Raw genomic sequence first — 16,450 nt, forward strand, 5'->3', positions numbered from 1 at the left:
TCTGTTTACAGCACTTCGCGTCTCTATAGCTGTGTAAACTCCAGTAGAATATGGACCGCTGATGAAATTATGTCATGTTCTTTAGAGTTTGGGGAGGGGAAAGCCTCAACTGAATGAGAAAATCTAGTTACTTTCTGTTCTGATAATTCCATTCAGTCTCAACAATAACAACAACAAAGGTATTTCTTTTTTTTTTTTTTGTAATGGCATAAGCCTATTATACAATGCAAAGAAAGAAAACTGATCCTTGCCTATGGATTTATTTATTTTTTTAAGTTCCAACCTCTTGTGATGCTGTTAGCCATCACACAACATGTGCCATTTGGCAATTTGTCTCCTAGGATATTCACAGATTTCCTTCCAGTGTTCTCCGGCCGTTCCTTCTGCAGAAGCCCCCAGTGTTAACCGCCCAATGATTTCATTCCGGGATCCCCTGTCTGAATCCAAAACCAAGAATTCAATGCTGATCTCTTCGAGACCTTCACAGGGAATATCGAAGACAAAGAGTTCATTGAACACTGCATTGGGGGTACACTTCTTGACGTGTGTTTTCTTTTTGGAGATCCTTTTCTTGGCATGGAATAGGTTCACTTTGACATAGGGGTCTGCAAAGACAAAGATAAGCAAAATCCAACATGGTTTCAGTGATTGCAATGCACAGACTAAATGCCTGGCTTCTCTTACCCTCATTTAGACTCAGGTTCTTACCACCATTTCTTCTCAAACAGTTACTCGTCTTCAGCAGGAGAAAAATGTGCACCAAGGCACCACTGATATTTCACAGGAACCATGTTGCATGATATCAAAACCAATTGGCCAACTCATGCTTGCATGGATCTCTGTGCACACCACAGTCTCTCTATGAAGTTTCACCTCCAGACAGTTATTTAAGGATTTAGATTAGGGACTGGCAGATCCAGTCAGTCCCATGTCAGTAACTTTTGGCTATGTATATTTATTCCACTAAAAACCTTGGAGTGAATCATGGAATCCAGAATGGCTTTCATAATTCACATTCACTGCATTACCCTGCCTCTGTCTATATTCCCAGGGAGGCATGACAACCCACTGATTCTGTAAGGAACTGGCCCAAGTAAACCTAATCTATTAGTATATACTCTATCAGTTCATAAGGTTCTTTATTTATTAAATTATTAAATTTATTAAATTTATTTATTTCTTAATTAAATTTCTTAATCACCCATCTCGCCAGTCACCCGGCCACTCTGGACAATATACAATAATACAACAATTTAAAACAATAAAACTCCACATTAAAATATTGTATTTCTAAAAATACCCTAACCCACCCCAAATGCCTGTCTGAACAACCATGTTTTTAATGTGTGGCAGAAGCTCATTAAAGAGGGGGCATGGCAGACTTCCCTAGGGAGGGAGTTCCACAGAGTGGGGGCCACCACAGAGAAGGCCCTCTCCCTCATCCTCACCAGCCTAGCTGTCCTGGCTGATGGGACAGAGAGAAGACCATCTGAGGTAGGGATGTACAAAAGTCACTTACCTTTTCGACGGGGTGATTTGTGGGGGGGGAGGTGCTCTGCACGTCCCCCTGAAATCCTAATCCAGCTGGCTCCGCTCCTCAGAGATTCTGCGGAGTCGCCGGCCGGGGCTGCCCGCAGCCGGACATCCGGCCGCTGGGCAGCCTGCAGGCAAAAAAAAACAGAGTACGCAAAGGGTGGCAGCTATGGCGGCCGCCATTTGTGTTCCCTTTTTTTCTCTGTTTTAGCCTACGTAAATATTCACGTAAGCTATTACGGCAAAAAAAAGTGAACACAAATGGCGGCCACTGTAGCCGCCGCCATATGCATATGCTATTTTTTTGTTTTTAGCTTGCCGTGATAGGCTATGTAAATACTTAGGTAGCCTGTCACGGCCTCTGCAGGGATGCAAATGGCATCCCTGCATTAGCTGTGATAGGCTACGTAATTATTTACGTAGCCTATCACAGCTATGATGAGGAAGTGAATGGCGGCCGCAGCTCAAGTCAGCGCGGATGGCAGCAGGTAAGTGCTCTGTTTCGCATGCCTTTCATGGGGGGGTGGGGGCTTCATTCCACCACAGATTTCAGGGGGCCGAATGCACTGGCATTCAGCCACACTGAGATCCATGGCAGAATTCTCTGACATCCCTAATCCGAGGCTGATCTTGTTGAGTGGTCTGTCTGGTGTTGCTGGAGGCACTCCTTGAGATAGGCTGGGCCGGAACCATATAGGGTTTTAAAGGTCAACACCAACACCTTGAATTTGGCCGGGAAAGCAACTGGTAAGTGGTACTATCTCTGAAGTCCCTGACCACGTTGAGTTGCAGGAGAGGGTCTATTTGCGTTGCCCTTATTTTTGCTGTAGTCTACATAAATCTTTACGTAGACTACCCATGCCCAAATAAGGAACGCAAATGCGTACGCCGCCATTTGCGTACACACTTTTTTTTTTTCTCCAAAGTCAGCCGTGATAGGCTACGTAAATCTTTACGTAGCCAGCCTATCACGTTTTTTTTTTTTTACTTTACTTTTTTCTTTCGCGGCTGGGGAGACAGGGCACTCCCCCCCACCTGAATTTCAGCAGGGAGGGGCGGGGCGCCTCCCCACCCGCCAAGAATTTTGGGGGGAGAAACGGAGTGCCTCCCCCACCCCCGAAAAAAGCTGCGGGACCAGGTAAGGGACTTTCATCCATCCCTATCTACAAGCACCCTTATCTAGGAGCATCCAACCCACCCACCCCGCTCACATTTGCCAAGGCTTCCAAAACAGGGATGGGTAGGTAAAATTTCTTTTCCCTCCTTGTGCTGCCAGTCCTAGAAAGCAGCAGACCCTGTAACTATTCTGGAAATGCTTCTTTCCCATCCAGAAGCTGGGGTTTCAATGTAGGATTCTCCCCCATCCCTAGTTATAAAGAAGATTGGCAGACTGTAGCAGCAAAAATTAGTCTACCTGCTCACTAACCATGGCAAGGAAACCATACTGAAGGTAGTTAATCTTGCTGGCAGCTGTAAAATGAGGTCTGTGTTTTTCCATTGACCATGTGTTACAGTGCAAATTCCATTATTGTTATCTTACATCGGTTTTATTTTACACCATTGTCTAATCTCATTTTGAATAACTATTGTTATGACTCTGTCTTGTTATGGCCTACGGCCAAAACAAATAAAAACGAATTAAACAGGAAGTTTATGAACATTCAAATTGCTATTCCAGTGTGATAATCTGTAAGGGATCCCCCCCCATTATTGGAGTACCTTAATCACCACTTCCCTGTGGCTCCATACAATGCTGCTTCTTGTAATATTAGACTATTAGGACTGGAAAAATAGCATATGGGATGCCAATGTTGTGGCATTTTCCAGACTTGTATGCCCCTGGATAATGCTGGCATGAATTGTCCCCAAACCACACCATTGGTCTCTTCATGTTGGTCCTGAATGGGTCATTCTGTAATCATGCCACTATTCCCTCTCACATCCCAATATTCCTGGGAAGGCATGACAACCCACTGATCCTCTAAGGAACTGGCCCAAGTAAACCTAATATATTAGTACATCATCTATCAGTTTATAAGGTTCTTGGTTCAAGCATTTTAAGTCCCTGGCCATGTTGAGTATAAATCCTAATATGTCACTGTAAGAAGGTCTCATTTTTGAAATTACCTGATAATCCTGAAGCATCGGCTTTGGGTAGGTGTCTAGCCTTTAAGACAACCACGGTGAGAGTATTCGTTGTGGATTGGTAACAAAGAGAAATCAGCAACTCTCCACGCCCAGAGGACTTCTAGAGAATTAGAAAGATGTTTTAGCTTAAAGCCCTTACAGCCAATTACTTACTAAGCTCTTACTTACAAGAGGCATTTCAGCCTCTTAGAATGCGAAAACAAAATCATGCAAAAGCTGGGAAACCCACTAATTGATCAGTGGTCAGGGGAAAGGGAGTGTCGCCAGGAAAAGGATGTGTGGTCATCTGACACCCAGAGGCCTTGATGGTGACCCCAGAATTTGGCCTGCCAGCCTGAAGTTCCCTACCCCCACCCTTGACTTTCATGAAGAGCTTTTCAGGAGAGGTGATAGAGAGTAGCAAGGGAGGGGAAACATTGGATCCCTGGTGTACATACAGAAAATCCTGATATGGACCTATGCATTCCTGATGGTGACTATGACCAAGTAGGACCTTTAACATACAAGAGTGAATGTCCATATTTAGGAGGACTTCATTCACTTTTTTTTTCCCTCCAGATTTTGAACAGCAGCTTTACCTCCACCCATGGCCATACTGTAACATGGTTTTAAAACTCAGCCAAGCAGAAATGGCATTGGGGGTGGGAACTATCATTTGAAAATGTTTTTTTTTTCCCCCAAGATGCTGATGAGCATGCAGATTTACTTCATGTGCACCTCAGTATTGTGATATGTAGGTTTAAAACACTCAGATATGGGATGAAACCTTTGGCCAGACAGTCTATTGAAATGTTGTCAGAAATAATAGCTGCTGAATTAGCATTTCAGTGGACTGAAGAAAATGATCAGGCACAAATCGGATTTTGCCAAACCAATATAATCACCTTGCTAAGCAAAATATATAAGTAAGGAAATGGAGACCAAACAAGCTTCAGCACTCCAGGTCACAAGTGGGGGCTTGTTGCATTAAAAACCATAAAATGCTACAGATGGGAATATTGCTTGGTAGGTACACGTTGAAGCAATTTGATTTGATGCTTGGTCTTTCAAAAGCAATTACCAAAAAGTCAATACACAGGCAGGTCCTCATGAAGGGCTGTTGGTTTCCGGGGCTTTGCAACTTCTATTAGGTTTGGAATTCTTATAAGAAATGGTCTGCCCTCTGAAATTACTTCCAACTCCAAGCTGATAGGAAACCTGATACTAAACACATTGACTTGGAAGTAAGCCCTGATGATTTCACTGGGGCTTACATCAAAGAAAAGTGTTCAGAAATGGTGCCATAAGACTAATGCCTGAACCCAAAAGCCACTTTAGAGTTCAGGCCAATTGAGGTTTAATGGACTGTTGGGAGCTTGTACTAAATAGACTGAGGATTGGAAGCTTGGTCATACAAGTACTATCTGTTAATTGCTTGTGGATCACAGCCATGGTGATGTAGGATGATACTCACATAGCCATTTAGATGAATGGAGTTTTGCCACTGACATTATTAGGAAGCTCTACCTTTACAGCTCACCACTTGGTTAATTATGAACTACTTGGATTTAAGCCAGTTTATCTCCACTGACAAAGACAATGTAACTATACTGGCCCTTGTCCAAGTATTTCAGATTAGCTTGATTGGACTGTTGGGTAGTAAAACTTCAATCACCCAATTTAGAATGGTGTTCCTGGTTGGAATAACTGAAAGAAGACTCCAATAACTCCTATTGCACATACATATGTGTGTGTGCGTGTGTGTGTGTGCAGGTGTGTGTATGTTTCATATGTTTGCTTAGATACAGAGATTGTACTTGATTGCAACCCATGAATCTTCTATTTCAACACAGGTAAATTGGCTTCAGTAGACTATGCTCTGCTAACCTCCAAATTAGATTACTGCAATGCACTCTATGTGGGCCTACTCTTGAAGATGGTTCAGAAGCTGTAGCTTGTGCAAAATGTGGCAGCCAGCCAGGTTGATAGTGGGGACCAGAAGGTTTAAGCATACAACACTGATTCTGCCCTACTTGCCCTGGCTGCCTGTGCATTTCTGAGCCCAATTCAAAGTGCTGGTTTTGACCTATAAAGCTTTACACAGCTGGGGACCACAATACCTCACAGAGTGCCTCTCCTGATATGAACCTCCACTATGCTCAACATCTGAGGTCCTTCTCAGAGTGCCCCCTGAGGGACGTTTGGAGGATGGCAATAAGGGAAAGGGTATTTTCGGTGGTAGCCCTCCAACTGTGGAATGCTCTCCCCACTACCGTCTACCTGGCACACCAACATTGCTATCTCGCTGGCACCAGATTAAGACTTTCCTCTACTTCCTGGCATTCTATGGCATATGGGGCATATAATGTCTGTTGTTTTATTGGGTCCTGGTATTTTATTGCTTATCGTTTCAGCTGTTTTAAATCATTTCAAATGTTTGCATGTGAAAGATTTTATATTTTGTTTTTATTATGCTCTTATCTATTGGGTTACAATGGGTTTTGTTGTTGTTTGTTTGTTTTTAACCACAGAAAGAGCATTCACTCTTGGGCGGTACAGCAATGCAATAAATGAAATTAAATAATCCATCACATAAACGCTGTTTTAGGGCTGATTCACATAGACATGTTCAGTCACTGTAGTATCAAGTAATAACCAACATGTCTGAGCCATCACAGATTAATCATTATAGATAACACTATTATTATTATTATTAATCATCATCATCATCATCCATTTACCATATCTAAACCCCCCCCACATCTTAATAAACACAAAAAACAACCCAGATCTTGCTAAATACAAAAAGAAAGAAAAAACCCACACAAAGTTAAACTATGTAAAAACTTTTAAAGCAAACTAAAAACACAATAGGTACTAAACAAATTAACTGGGCAGCGCAATCATTCAGGGGAAGCTTGGACAGAGATGGGTCTTTAACAGGTACCTAAAACATGCTGCAGCTGATGCCTCCTGAATACTGGTGGGGAGATCAATTCACAAGGTTGGTGCCACCACTGAGAAGGCCTGAGTCCAAGTTGCTACCAGATGACAATATGAAGGTTGCAGTACAGATCTGAGTTCCATTTTTGCTGTGAGTCACTTAAGGTAGAGGCCATTGTATTATGATCTGCATAATCTATTGACTACAGTTACAATGTATAAGCTAAGTAATTTTTAGTCCAGGAGACTTGGTAGAATCCTGAGGTGATAGAGTGGATCTCCCCTTTTCATTTATTCATTTATTTGAATGCCCCTTAAAGGATGATGATGATAATTGATGATGATTGATGATGATACATTCTGTGCAAGCAAAACATTAGCATATTGGTATGAAAAGCTGTTGCCTAGATGAGTGAATTCCACTGTTTAGTAGCTTCCTCCTTGCTGGGGGGTTGTGTTTTTTTTTTGGTAATATACAGAGGCAGCAGCCCCCTAAAAAATAAAAATGTTTATCACAGCAAGAAGAAAACCACAAAAGAGTGGAATTCAATCATTTGGGCAACAGCTTTTCATCCCAATATGCTAATGTTTTGCTTGCACGGAATGTATTATTATTATTATTATTATTATTATTATTATTATTATTATTATTATTTAAAAAAGCATCCTCCACCTGAAGCCTGAAATGGTGCAGTGTGTTCTACAACCTCCTGAAGCTATTACCTGACTTCCACCTCATCCAGCCTCCAAGATAGCTGCTTGTGGAACAAAGGAAGGCAGCTGACTTGTACTGAGTCAGACCCAGGGATCGAACCTGGGACCTTCTGCCTGCAAAGCAGGAGCTCTACCACTGAGCTATGGTCTTTCCCTGTGACTGTTTGAGTATTAATTAATGGAGTATTAATTAATGTGGAGTTAAATAATTAATTCTGATTTCATGTATACATAAGTGGGACCTGCAAGAAAAGGTTGCAATGTGGAGTGCAAGGTATCAACCAGCCAGCCAGGTCCTCTTCCAGGATTCTTCCTTGCATTCCCTGCTGGTGTTCTGTCCCCCTCCAACAATTATCCAGCACTCTGTAGCCACTGAGCTTGGGTGCTCATTGGGTTGTTTTGTGGTCCCTCCCTCCTATTAGGTTTATTTCTTTCTCTCACTTTTGGAAACTTTGGGGTTCCCCCAAGTCTGCTGAGATTTCCCTCTTGTGCATGCATGGCGCTGTTTTAGCTACACAGCACTCAGAGAATTTGGTTTATAGGATGTGGATAATCCACTGGTATCATTCAAGATGCATAGCTGAGTTCAGGATCACACTTTGGGTTGCTGCTTGTCACCAATTACAAACAGTGGGGGTCTTCGAGTACATCACTATGGGTTTTTGAGCCACAGACACTCTTGTTTGTACGGCAGATCTCTATAGTACTTTAAACTTCATGATTTACACATTTACAAACTATAGCCCTACTCTGGAGGGAAGAGGGCTTGTTTAAGTATTGAGTTGGCATGCCTTTGGAACTTTGCTTTGGAAAAGCAAAGGTGGGAGGGATGATGGGAGTGGGAAAATGGGCTAAACTCATTTAACCCATTCAAGGATTCAATCCTTCCACTCCCCATCACCCATTCCTGAAGTTGCTTTGGATTTTTAGCAAAGGTTGTTGAGATAATTCATATTATTCCAACTTAGCTCACTTAACTTAAATGTCTGCATTAGAATGGAATATGGCATTTGTTCATGAACATTCGTTTCCCCTCCTTATTTTTGCCACCCCTGCAATTGCCATGTAAACATACATGGTCACACGTATTAACTCTTATTCCAAAGCATTTTTTAAAAAAAATTTGGAGCAGATATTAGTAAGACACTTCTAGAATTTCGAATGTTGGTACTGGTGGAGTTGCATTGCTAAAAGCATTTATCCTTCAGTCACTACAGTCACTTACTCTCTTCAGTCTGTTGGGACTCCTGTCCCTACATTTGGGTCAGTAATATACAACAGTCCTGATGACCACAATATGACATCTTTATCCTATGGCAGTTCATGTACTGCTGTCTTATGTCTATGCACTGCTATACTATCATTAGGCAAAGTCTGTTCTGCTTTGCCTCCTATGAAATGCAATCATATCATTAAAGGTGCATACAACTCTGCTTAATGATTTCCTTTACAATGCAACTTAGATGAATTACTGCTGGTCTTGTCAACACCACACCCACCTATGACCACTTTTATTGCAGTTAAACAATTTCCCATGATGGCTTTTGGGCCTCAATCTATGGTGGACATTGTCATAAGAGTCCCATCCCACACAAGTGCTTTGGTGGAAATCACTTATGATGCCAGCATATGACATGTGCTTTGTGACACTCTGCTTCTGCAGAGGTTCTAGTACCGAATCCTTCTTGGTACAAGACCTGTTCTTATTAGTCAGTACAGAGGATCACAGGACTGGGTTTTATCTTCAGAGATGGGTCCTATCTCAGTGGTAGAGCTCATGCTTTGTATGCAGAAGGTCTTAGGTTCAATCCGTGGCATTTCCAGGTAGACAGTACTGAGATAGATAGCCAATGGTCTGACTCACAATATGCCAAATTCTTATGTCCCTGTGCATGGGTAACTACAGAAAGTGATCTTGTTTCTACAGCTTCTGAAAAAAACCAGCCAACCAAACAACAACAACAACAACAACAACACTGGGAGCCTGTTTGGTGTAGTGGCTTGTAATCTCTGAGTGACTGGAGATGCTCACTAGAATACACCATTAGAATACACCATTAGAATACACCATTTATTTATTTATTTATTTATTTATTTATTGCATTTACATCCTGCCTTTTTTCCTCCAAGGAACTCAAGGCAGCGTACATGATCCTCCTCCTTCCTCCATTTTATCCTCACAACAACAACCCTGTGAGGTGGGTTGGGCTGAGAGTCTGTGACTGGCCCAAAGTCACCCAGTGAGCTTCCATGGCTGAGTGGGGACTAGAACCCGGATCTCCCGATTCCCAGTCCAGCACTCTAGCCACTACACCACACTGGCGTGTTCTAATGTGTTCTACACACATTAGAATACACCATTAGAATACACCATTAGAATACACCATTCATGTGCTACAAACAAATGGGAAAAGCACACTTAGTTCTTTTTTTCTTGTTCTTCTCTCCCCCTACCATAATCAACAAAGTCCCTTCCCTTTGAGGGATTACTGAGACACAAGGTGGACTATCAGTCAAAGAGACTGTAAGAACATTTCTACCTGGGCTGATATAAATGTGAAGGGAATATTGCTAGAGATCCTTCCGTATTGTTGAGTTGCTCTAGTTTATTTATATATTCAAGGGGTGTGTGCATGTGTGTGTGTGTGTGTGTGTGTGTGTTACATGTTATTATTACATTTTGGATCTTTAACAAGATCTTAAGTGTTGAGATAGGGCAGGTGAAAGAATTAATAATAAGAAACAAGGTTTAAGATCAATTACCCTAACATTCTTTTTGATGATTTCCTTGTTCATCTGCATCCTTCCTTCAGACAATTCAATTCCTGATAGAGGAAAGATGACTTCTCCGATGATGTCATCTCGAGAAAACCGGTCAAAACTCAGGATCATAAAGTGAAGGCTCAGGTCTTGAACTTGAGTATAAGGGATCCCATAAAAGGTGAAAGTTTCATCAAAAGCTGGATCTAAGGTTTTCCTCATCACTCGAGTTTTCACCTTGTGTTTCTTCTCAGGCAGTATTGTCATTTTGATATATGGATCAGAAGTCATTGACTGCTCATCCATGGCTGGCAAGCCACATGCTTCTTTGATATTCACCATGAAAGCCTTCTTCTCAAAATTGTACTCAATGGAGAAGAAGAGAGTCCCTAATTTATCTTGCTTCTCTTCAGAAGATATTGATGTGATGGACTTCAAGCTATCAGGGGATACTGAGTCTTTCTCCCTCTCAGGAAAGAGCTTTGGAGTAAAATTCTCAACATCTGAAGAACTTGGTATTTTAGGGGTTGTTTTGGGGAAGTTGCCATTCAGATCTCGCTTCTCGAGGTCGAGATGGAGAGAGCTCTTTGGCATGACAGGCTTGTTTTTGGCTTCCCCTTTGTCCTCTGCACCAAACTTCTTCTTGCTGTTGAGGTTCTCAGGATAAATATCAACACCCTTCAACACATGGACAAATTTGTAAGGAGGGGTCTTATTTGATTTGGAAGATTTGCGTTGGCAGCAGATCCAAGCAAAGAGGGAGACAGTGAAGACCAGCCCAAAGGCACTGAAGATTCCAACCACAGTTGGAATTTCATCTGCAAGTCAAAGCAAATGGCAACAAATGCATGAATGGTAGACTTCAGAGATCAAAAGTGATAGTTAAGCTGACTTACCAAAAATTGCCCAAATGGTGAAGCAGAGGGAATGAAATGCTGGATATACTTACTACTATCCAAGAGTAAGCATATACATTTTGTGCCCCCTGCAGGTATGAACATGAATGGTAAACTCTGGCTGGGGCCGTCTGCTGTTGCATGCGTGTGACTGAGATAAACACAGTTCAGTAATCATGACTGGAATAAATGGCATGCTTCTGTTCAATTTTGCTGCTGCCCTAGATAAAAATTATGAATTCAATAGGCATATAACCACATCTAGCTCCCTTGTACACCCTCCACATTAGTCTTTTCATTTAGCAGATAAAAGATAATTTGAAATATGTGTTATTTGCATGCACTGCATCCACTTTTAATATTAGACTTTGGATTTCCCTTCATGTTCAATGAGATATATATTTTTATGGTCCCACTGTAGGGGGGTTTCAGGTTTAGCATGAAAATGCTAACTTTAATGGCAGATAACAGCAACTTAAGAGAATCTGTCTACCAACCTGGCATCAGTTTTCTATGCAAATTCAAACATAGGCAGTCATTTTTCCTTATTGTACTTGTCCATTATACATATGAATGTGAGTATATATATATATATATATATATATATATATATATGTATATACACACACACACACATACATATATATATATATATATATATATATATATAGAGAGAGAGAGAGAGAGAGAGAGAGAGAGAGAGAGAGAGAGAGACTACCTTTGATGCTCCTGAAGTACTGAAACTAGACAGGTAGGTTTCTAAAACACAATATTTGAATGAAACATATTTTCCGACCAAAGCAACTAAATCCATTCCCCCTGAACTTCTTTCCATGATTCATATGAATCAGCTCACATTCCAAATATGCAATAGGGAAAACAGCATGCAAGCTGTAATGACATCTGGTGTATGAATAAAAGGGGGGCACTGAGGATATCATTAGCATTTCATGAGTAAGCAGTGCAGGGCCAAATGAACATCACTAATTGGAAATCCAATTCTGCCCATAAGTAACATTTCTTAGTGAGTCTAAGTACCATATGTTAGTAGCAGCGATCAAGGCTAAGTCCACATTCTCCAAGCAAAATGGGGGACTCATGAAATATTAATGTGATGGCATTGCTTATGCAGAAAGGTAATCATGTCTTTTATACAAGAGCACTGGAATTCTAACAAATTATCATCATCCTCTTTCTGGTTGAGAAAGAGAGAGAGAGTTAACTATTCACTTTAACGGATCAATGCATCTGTTCTTTCTGGATGAGATGAAGAAGGATCTCTTGGATTCATATTAGCGAGACTGTAATCTCCAGTTTAAAAGACAGAGGCAAAACGCATGAGTTGCACATCCAGATGTGCTTTTAAAGCAAAGGTTTTAATTGAATCCATGGGGAAAGGAAAGGTCCCGCACACATAAGCAAGTAGTTGAAGGGTTAAACAGAACATTAGCTCTCACTAGCTATCTTGCCACTCTTATCGGAACCTAAGTGAAGTATGTGGCACCTTTTTTGTTCTGGCTGGCTGTTTTTTTATTATTATCATTAGGACTGATTTATAAGTAGGTTACTATTTGCAGGATATGGATATGTGTTAATGTGCAGAAAAGCTTGCACTGGGTTAGGACACTGGTCATTGGGTCAGTTCCATACCGCATGTGGCTGTGGTCTCTATTACAGTGTGCATGTGTTTTGGAGGGTTGGTTCAAGCAAAACATGTGGCTATGAGTTGAGACAAAACCCACTGGCAGTGAGGTAATAGCAGTTGCATAAGATGCTTTGGGAAAGAGGCCAGGTTGGATCATTAACTTGGCTGAACAGATTTTAATGGCCAGTTGACACATTTGCAAATACTCTTTTGAAGCTCTCACACAGAGACAGATTGTTTCCAACTGTAGGAATGATAGTGCAAGTTACAATCCCAGCCTCCAATAGGAAGAATGCAGCAGTTAGATATTAATTATCCTCATAAAGTCAGTTATCAGGTGAGCAAGCTGTCTCAGATAAAATGACAAGCACCCATGGGTATGGTAGAAGAAGAAATCATAACTAAATGTTCTGTACAATAACTGCCAGTGGGATTGCAATCTGCCTTTGTTGCTGTTTTCGTATGGCAAAGTGATTGCTTAGCTATTATAGCAGCTATGTAGAAAGAGTAGCCTGGTTTGAGAACATGGTAGTTCTAAAAAAGAGAGAGTAGGAGTTATAACAACAATGTCAGTCTGAAGGGGCACAATCTAGACTCAAAGAATTTAAACTTTATCCAAATGTGAACTGATTCAGTTTCCATTTAGAACCCAAAGTATTCTACTATGCTATTATCTAAAACTGTATCAACTTCTTCCACTGGCTAGTAAAACTGACATAGGTGAATTAAAGTGAGTTTCTTTCCATTGTCTTTGATGGGACCAATATCTATTTAAATTAATGTATTTTGGCTATAACAGCATTAATGAAAGCAGGCATTAACTGACCTACCCTCTAAGTGGCTGAAAAAGGAACAATTTTCATGTATGAATGTACCCATTTTTCTCCCACTCTAAAATACTATGAGCTTACTTATTGAACTTTAAACAGATCAGAAATATTGAAAAGGGAAAGATTATTATTGTTGTGATAGTTGTTGTGATTGTTATTATTATTATTGCCTGCCTTGGATATTAGAAGACAGCCGGTGCTCCTTAAATTTCTGTATGGAATATGATACTTCGTTAAAAGCATTGGAGAACACTTTGCATACACTCCCCTAGCAACATCACTGATGACAGGGGAGAAACAGACAGATGCAGAGGTAGAGAGATAGCCCGTGGATAGATGAGAGTGTGGGAGGATGACTAATCTATTTGATTAAAAAGCCATCTATTCCTCCCTTTAAGAAAGCATTTCTGAGTATTATTCTGAGAGTATTCAGAACATGGATTTGTAATAAAATAGTCCTTTCTACTCCTGAGCCCAGCTTTCTTAAAACAGAGATCACAGCAAATACAATCTTTCTCCTGACTCCCACACACAACCCTCATATTTTATTTGTGAACATTTGGAAAATATAGATGGAGCAACATGAAAATGTATTAAACTATGAAGCCAAACAAACAAACAAACAAAAACAACTACTGTAAAATCTGTACATCAGATAAAGGATGCTTTAAAGGAGACAGAAGCTACTCTGGTCAGAGTATATGCATATCCTTAGCTTCCAGCACCAGCTTTCCCCAAGAGTATGTAATGGCACCGTCATATAATTGCCTTTCCAAAGCACCTGAGTGAAATTAACCAGGACTTGAAATTGGGTTTTAAGAAGATGCTCACCAAATTCTTCTCTGCTGGCTGTAATTGGGGCCATGTTGTTTGCTGCGTGCTCTGTCCAAGGTGCTGAGAATTGTCGTTCTTTCCCCTCTGCTCAGCTGCTCACAGAGAAAACACACACAGGCACAGACAACCAGGAGAGTCTTGTTTTCCAACGTGATGAAAGAAAACACAAGCATGAGAGATTGGGAAGGTTTTAGAAAGAGGAGGAGGTAGAAAGGAATTGGAGGGGGAAGGGGAGGGAGCGTCTAGTTCATCCTCCCCTCCTGCACAGTGATTCGCGAGCCCTTGTCCTGTAGTTCAGATCTTCTGACTAACTGAGCTCTGAGACTGAAGACGTGGTTGAAACCCAAATTGACGCAATCCTGACGCTACAGAACTGAAATCAGTATATCCCCCCCCCCTTCTCCCACTCCTGGGAATCCAGCACACATTCATCAATTATTTTAACGGCTCTGCTGCAGGAGATTAGCTCACATTCTCAGTTAGACACAGATAGCAATAGCAACGCTAATTTCTAGGGTCAAATTTTCAAGCAGTTTATAAGACCCAGTCTGGCATCATCATCATCATGTATCTACATTTGCTGTCAGGATACACTAAATGGAGAGAATGAAAGCCCTAGGAGCAAATGACCCAGAATCATGCCTCTAGTCTTTTTCCTCCTCTAAGATGAAACACTTGTTTTTGACTGAATTGCCAAATGGCTTGAGTTCCCACTGGGGACTGCAGGAAGTGGAACAACTGTATTTCTGGGAGTTACTGGAATATCTGTATTTTTGCCTTCTAAACAGACTATATATATTGATTTTTTTAGATCTATCCTCTCTCTCGTCTGTCTGTCTTTCTGTCTCTGTCATACATACACACCTCTAATTTCTTTTTTAAAGTTACATTATATTTGATTCAGTGTAAACACTGAAGTTATTACAATATTTTATTTATTTATTTATTTATTGCATTTCTATCCCACTCCCCCCCCCTTGCAAGGTACCCATAGCAGCTTACATTGTCCTCCTCCTCCTCTCCATATTATTCTCACAACAACAGCCCTGTGAGGTAGGTTGGGCTGAGGCTCTGTGACTGGCCCAAAGTCACCCAGTGAGCTTCCATGGACAAGTGAGGACTAGAACCCAGATCTCCCGGCTCCCGGTCCAGCACTCTAGCCACTACACCACACTGGCTACATTCAACACAGAGAACGTATGGATTACCCAGAATGAACAAATAGTATTGGTCCTCAATTAGAATGGCCAAACCATGGGGCAGAGGCATAACAAATACTGGTTCTTGTTGATTTCATGTCAGTTCTCACTGATAGTCTCTCCTATGTATTCAGTTTTAAAATGAATCTGACATAGGGAACATTTATAAAGCAACACCCCATGCACACTTACTTGGGAGCAAGCGGCCTTAATCTCAGTGGGAGTTACTTCCAAGTGGACATGCGGAGGACTGAGCTGTAAAACATGCTGCATGGAAACACAGGGAACTGCCTTATACTGAGTCAGTCCACTGGTCCATAAAGCTCAGTATTGTGCAAATTGACTTGTAATGGCTCTCCAGGTTTTCAGACATGAGTCTTTCCCATCCCTACCTCAGGGCTGGGCAAGCTGTGGACCTCCAGATGTTTTGGTCTACAATCATTGTGTATGCTGACTAGAACTGATAGGAGTTATAGGTCAAAACATCAGGAAGACCATAATTTTCCCACCCCTGTCTTGCCAGGACACCACCAGGGAGTGAACCTGGGAACGTCTGCATACAAAGCATGTGGTCAACCACTGAACTTCAGCTCTTTCCCCCTATTCATTCTACCTGGGAGTAATGTATTCTGACCTGTGGTTTGGGGCTGGCTGTGCTTATTCGGTAATAAGGGAAAAACACTCTTCACATGCTCATAATCACTCTTTCTATTAATATTCTGACATTTTGGCTCCAACTAAACCCTGAATAGAATCAGCATAAAATCTACATTAGCCCCCTGTCCCAAATATTTTAAATCCCTGATGTGTATCACTTCAAGGCACAATCTTCTTGAACAGAAGCTTCCAACTCCCCCAGCTCCATATTCCTGGCAGGCCAAGCAGGATAGCAATACATACAAAGTTAGGCAGTAAAATGTACAGCTACATTTCAACCATCCTTCTGCCTCAAAAGTAGCATGATCAGAG

General features: G+C 41.3%; 1 protein-coding gene across 1 annotated transcript; it reads right to left on the reverse strand.

The window, feature by feature from the left end:
- Positions 1 to 297: 297 nt before the first annotated feature.
- Positions 298 to 14,313, reverse strand: SYT4 (synaptotagmin 4). The gene is made up of 4 exons (XM_084832010.1): positions 14,280 to 14,313; positions 10,081 to 10,895; positions 3,661 to 3,781; positions 298 to 605 (listed from the first exon to the last, which is right to left on the reverse strand). The coding sequence occupies exons 1-4, from the start codon at positions 14,311 to 14,313 to the stop codon at positions 298 to 300; spliced, it is 1,278 nt and encodes a 425-aa protein (XP_084688136.1).
- Between the last annotated feature and the right edge of the window lie 2,137 nt (positions 14,314 to 16,450).

The sequence above is a fragment of the Heloderma suspectum genome, chromosome 2, assembly GCF_057233095.1.
Source record: "Heloderma suspectum isolate Gila_16-S chromosome 2, 16-S_ref, whole genome shotgun sequence".
In the NCBI taxonomy this organism is placed as follows: domain Eukaryota; kingdom Metazoa; phylum Chordata; class Lepidosauria; order Squamata; family Helodermatidae; genus Heloderma; species Heloderma suspectum.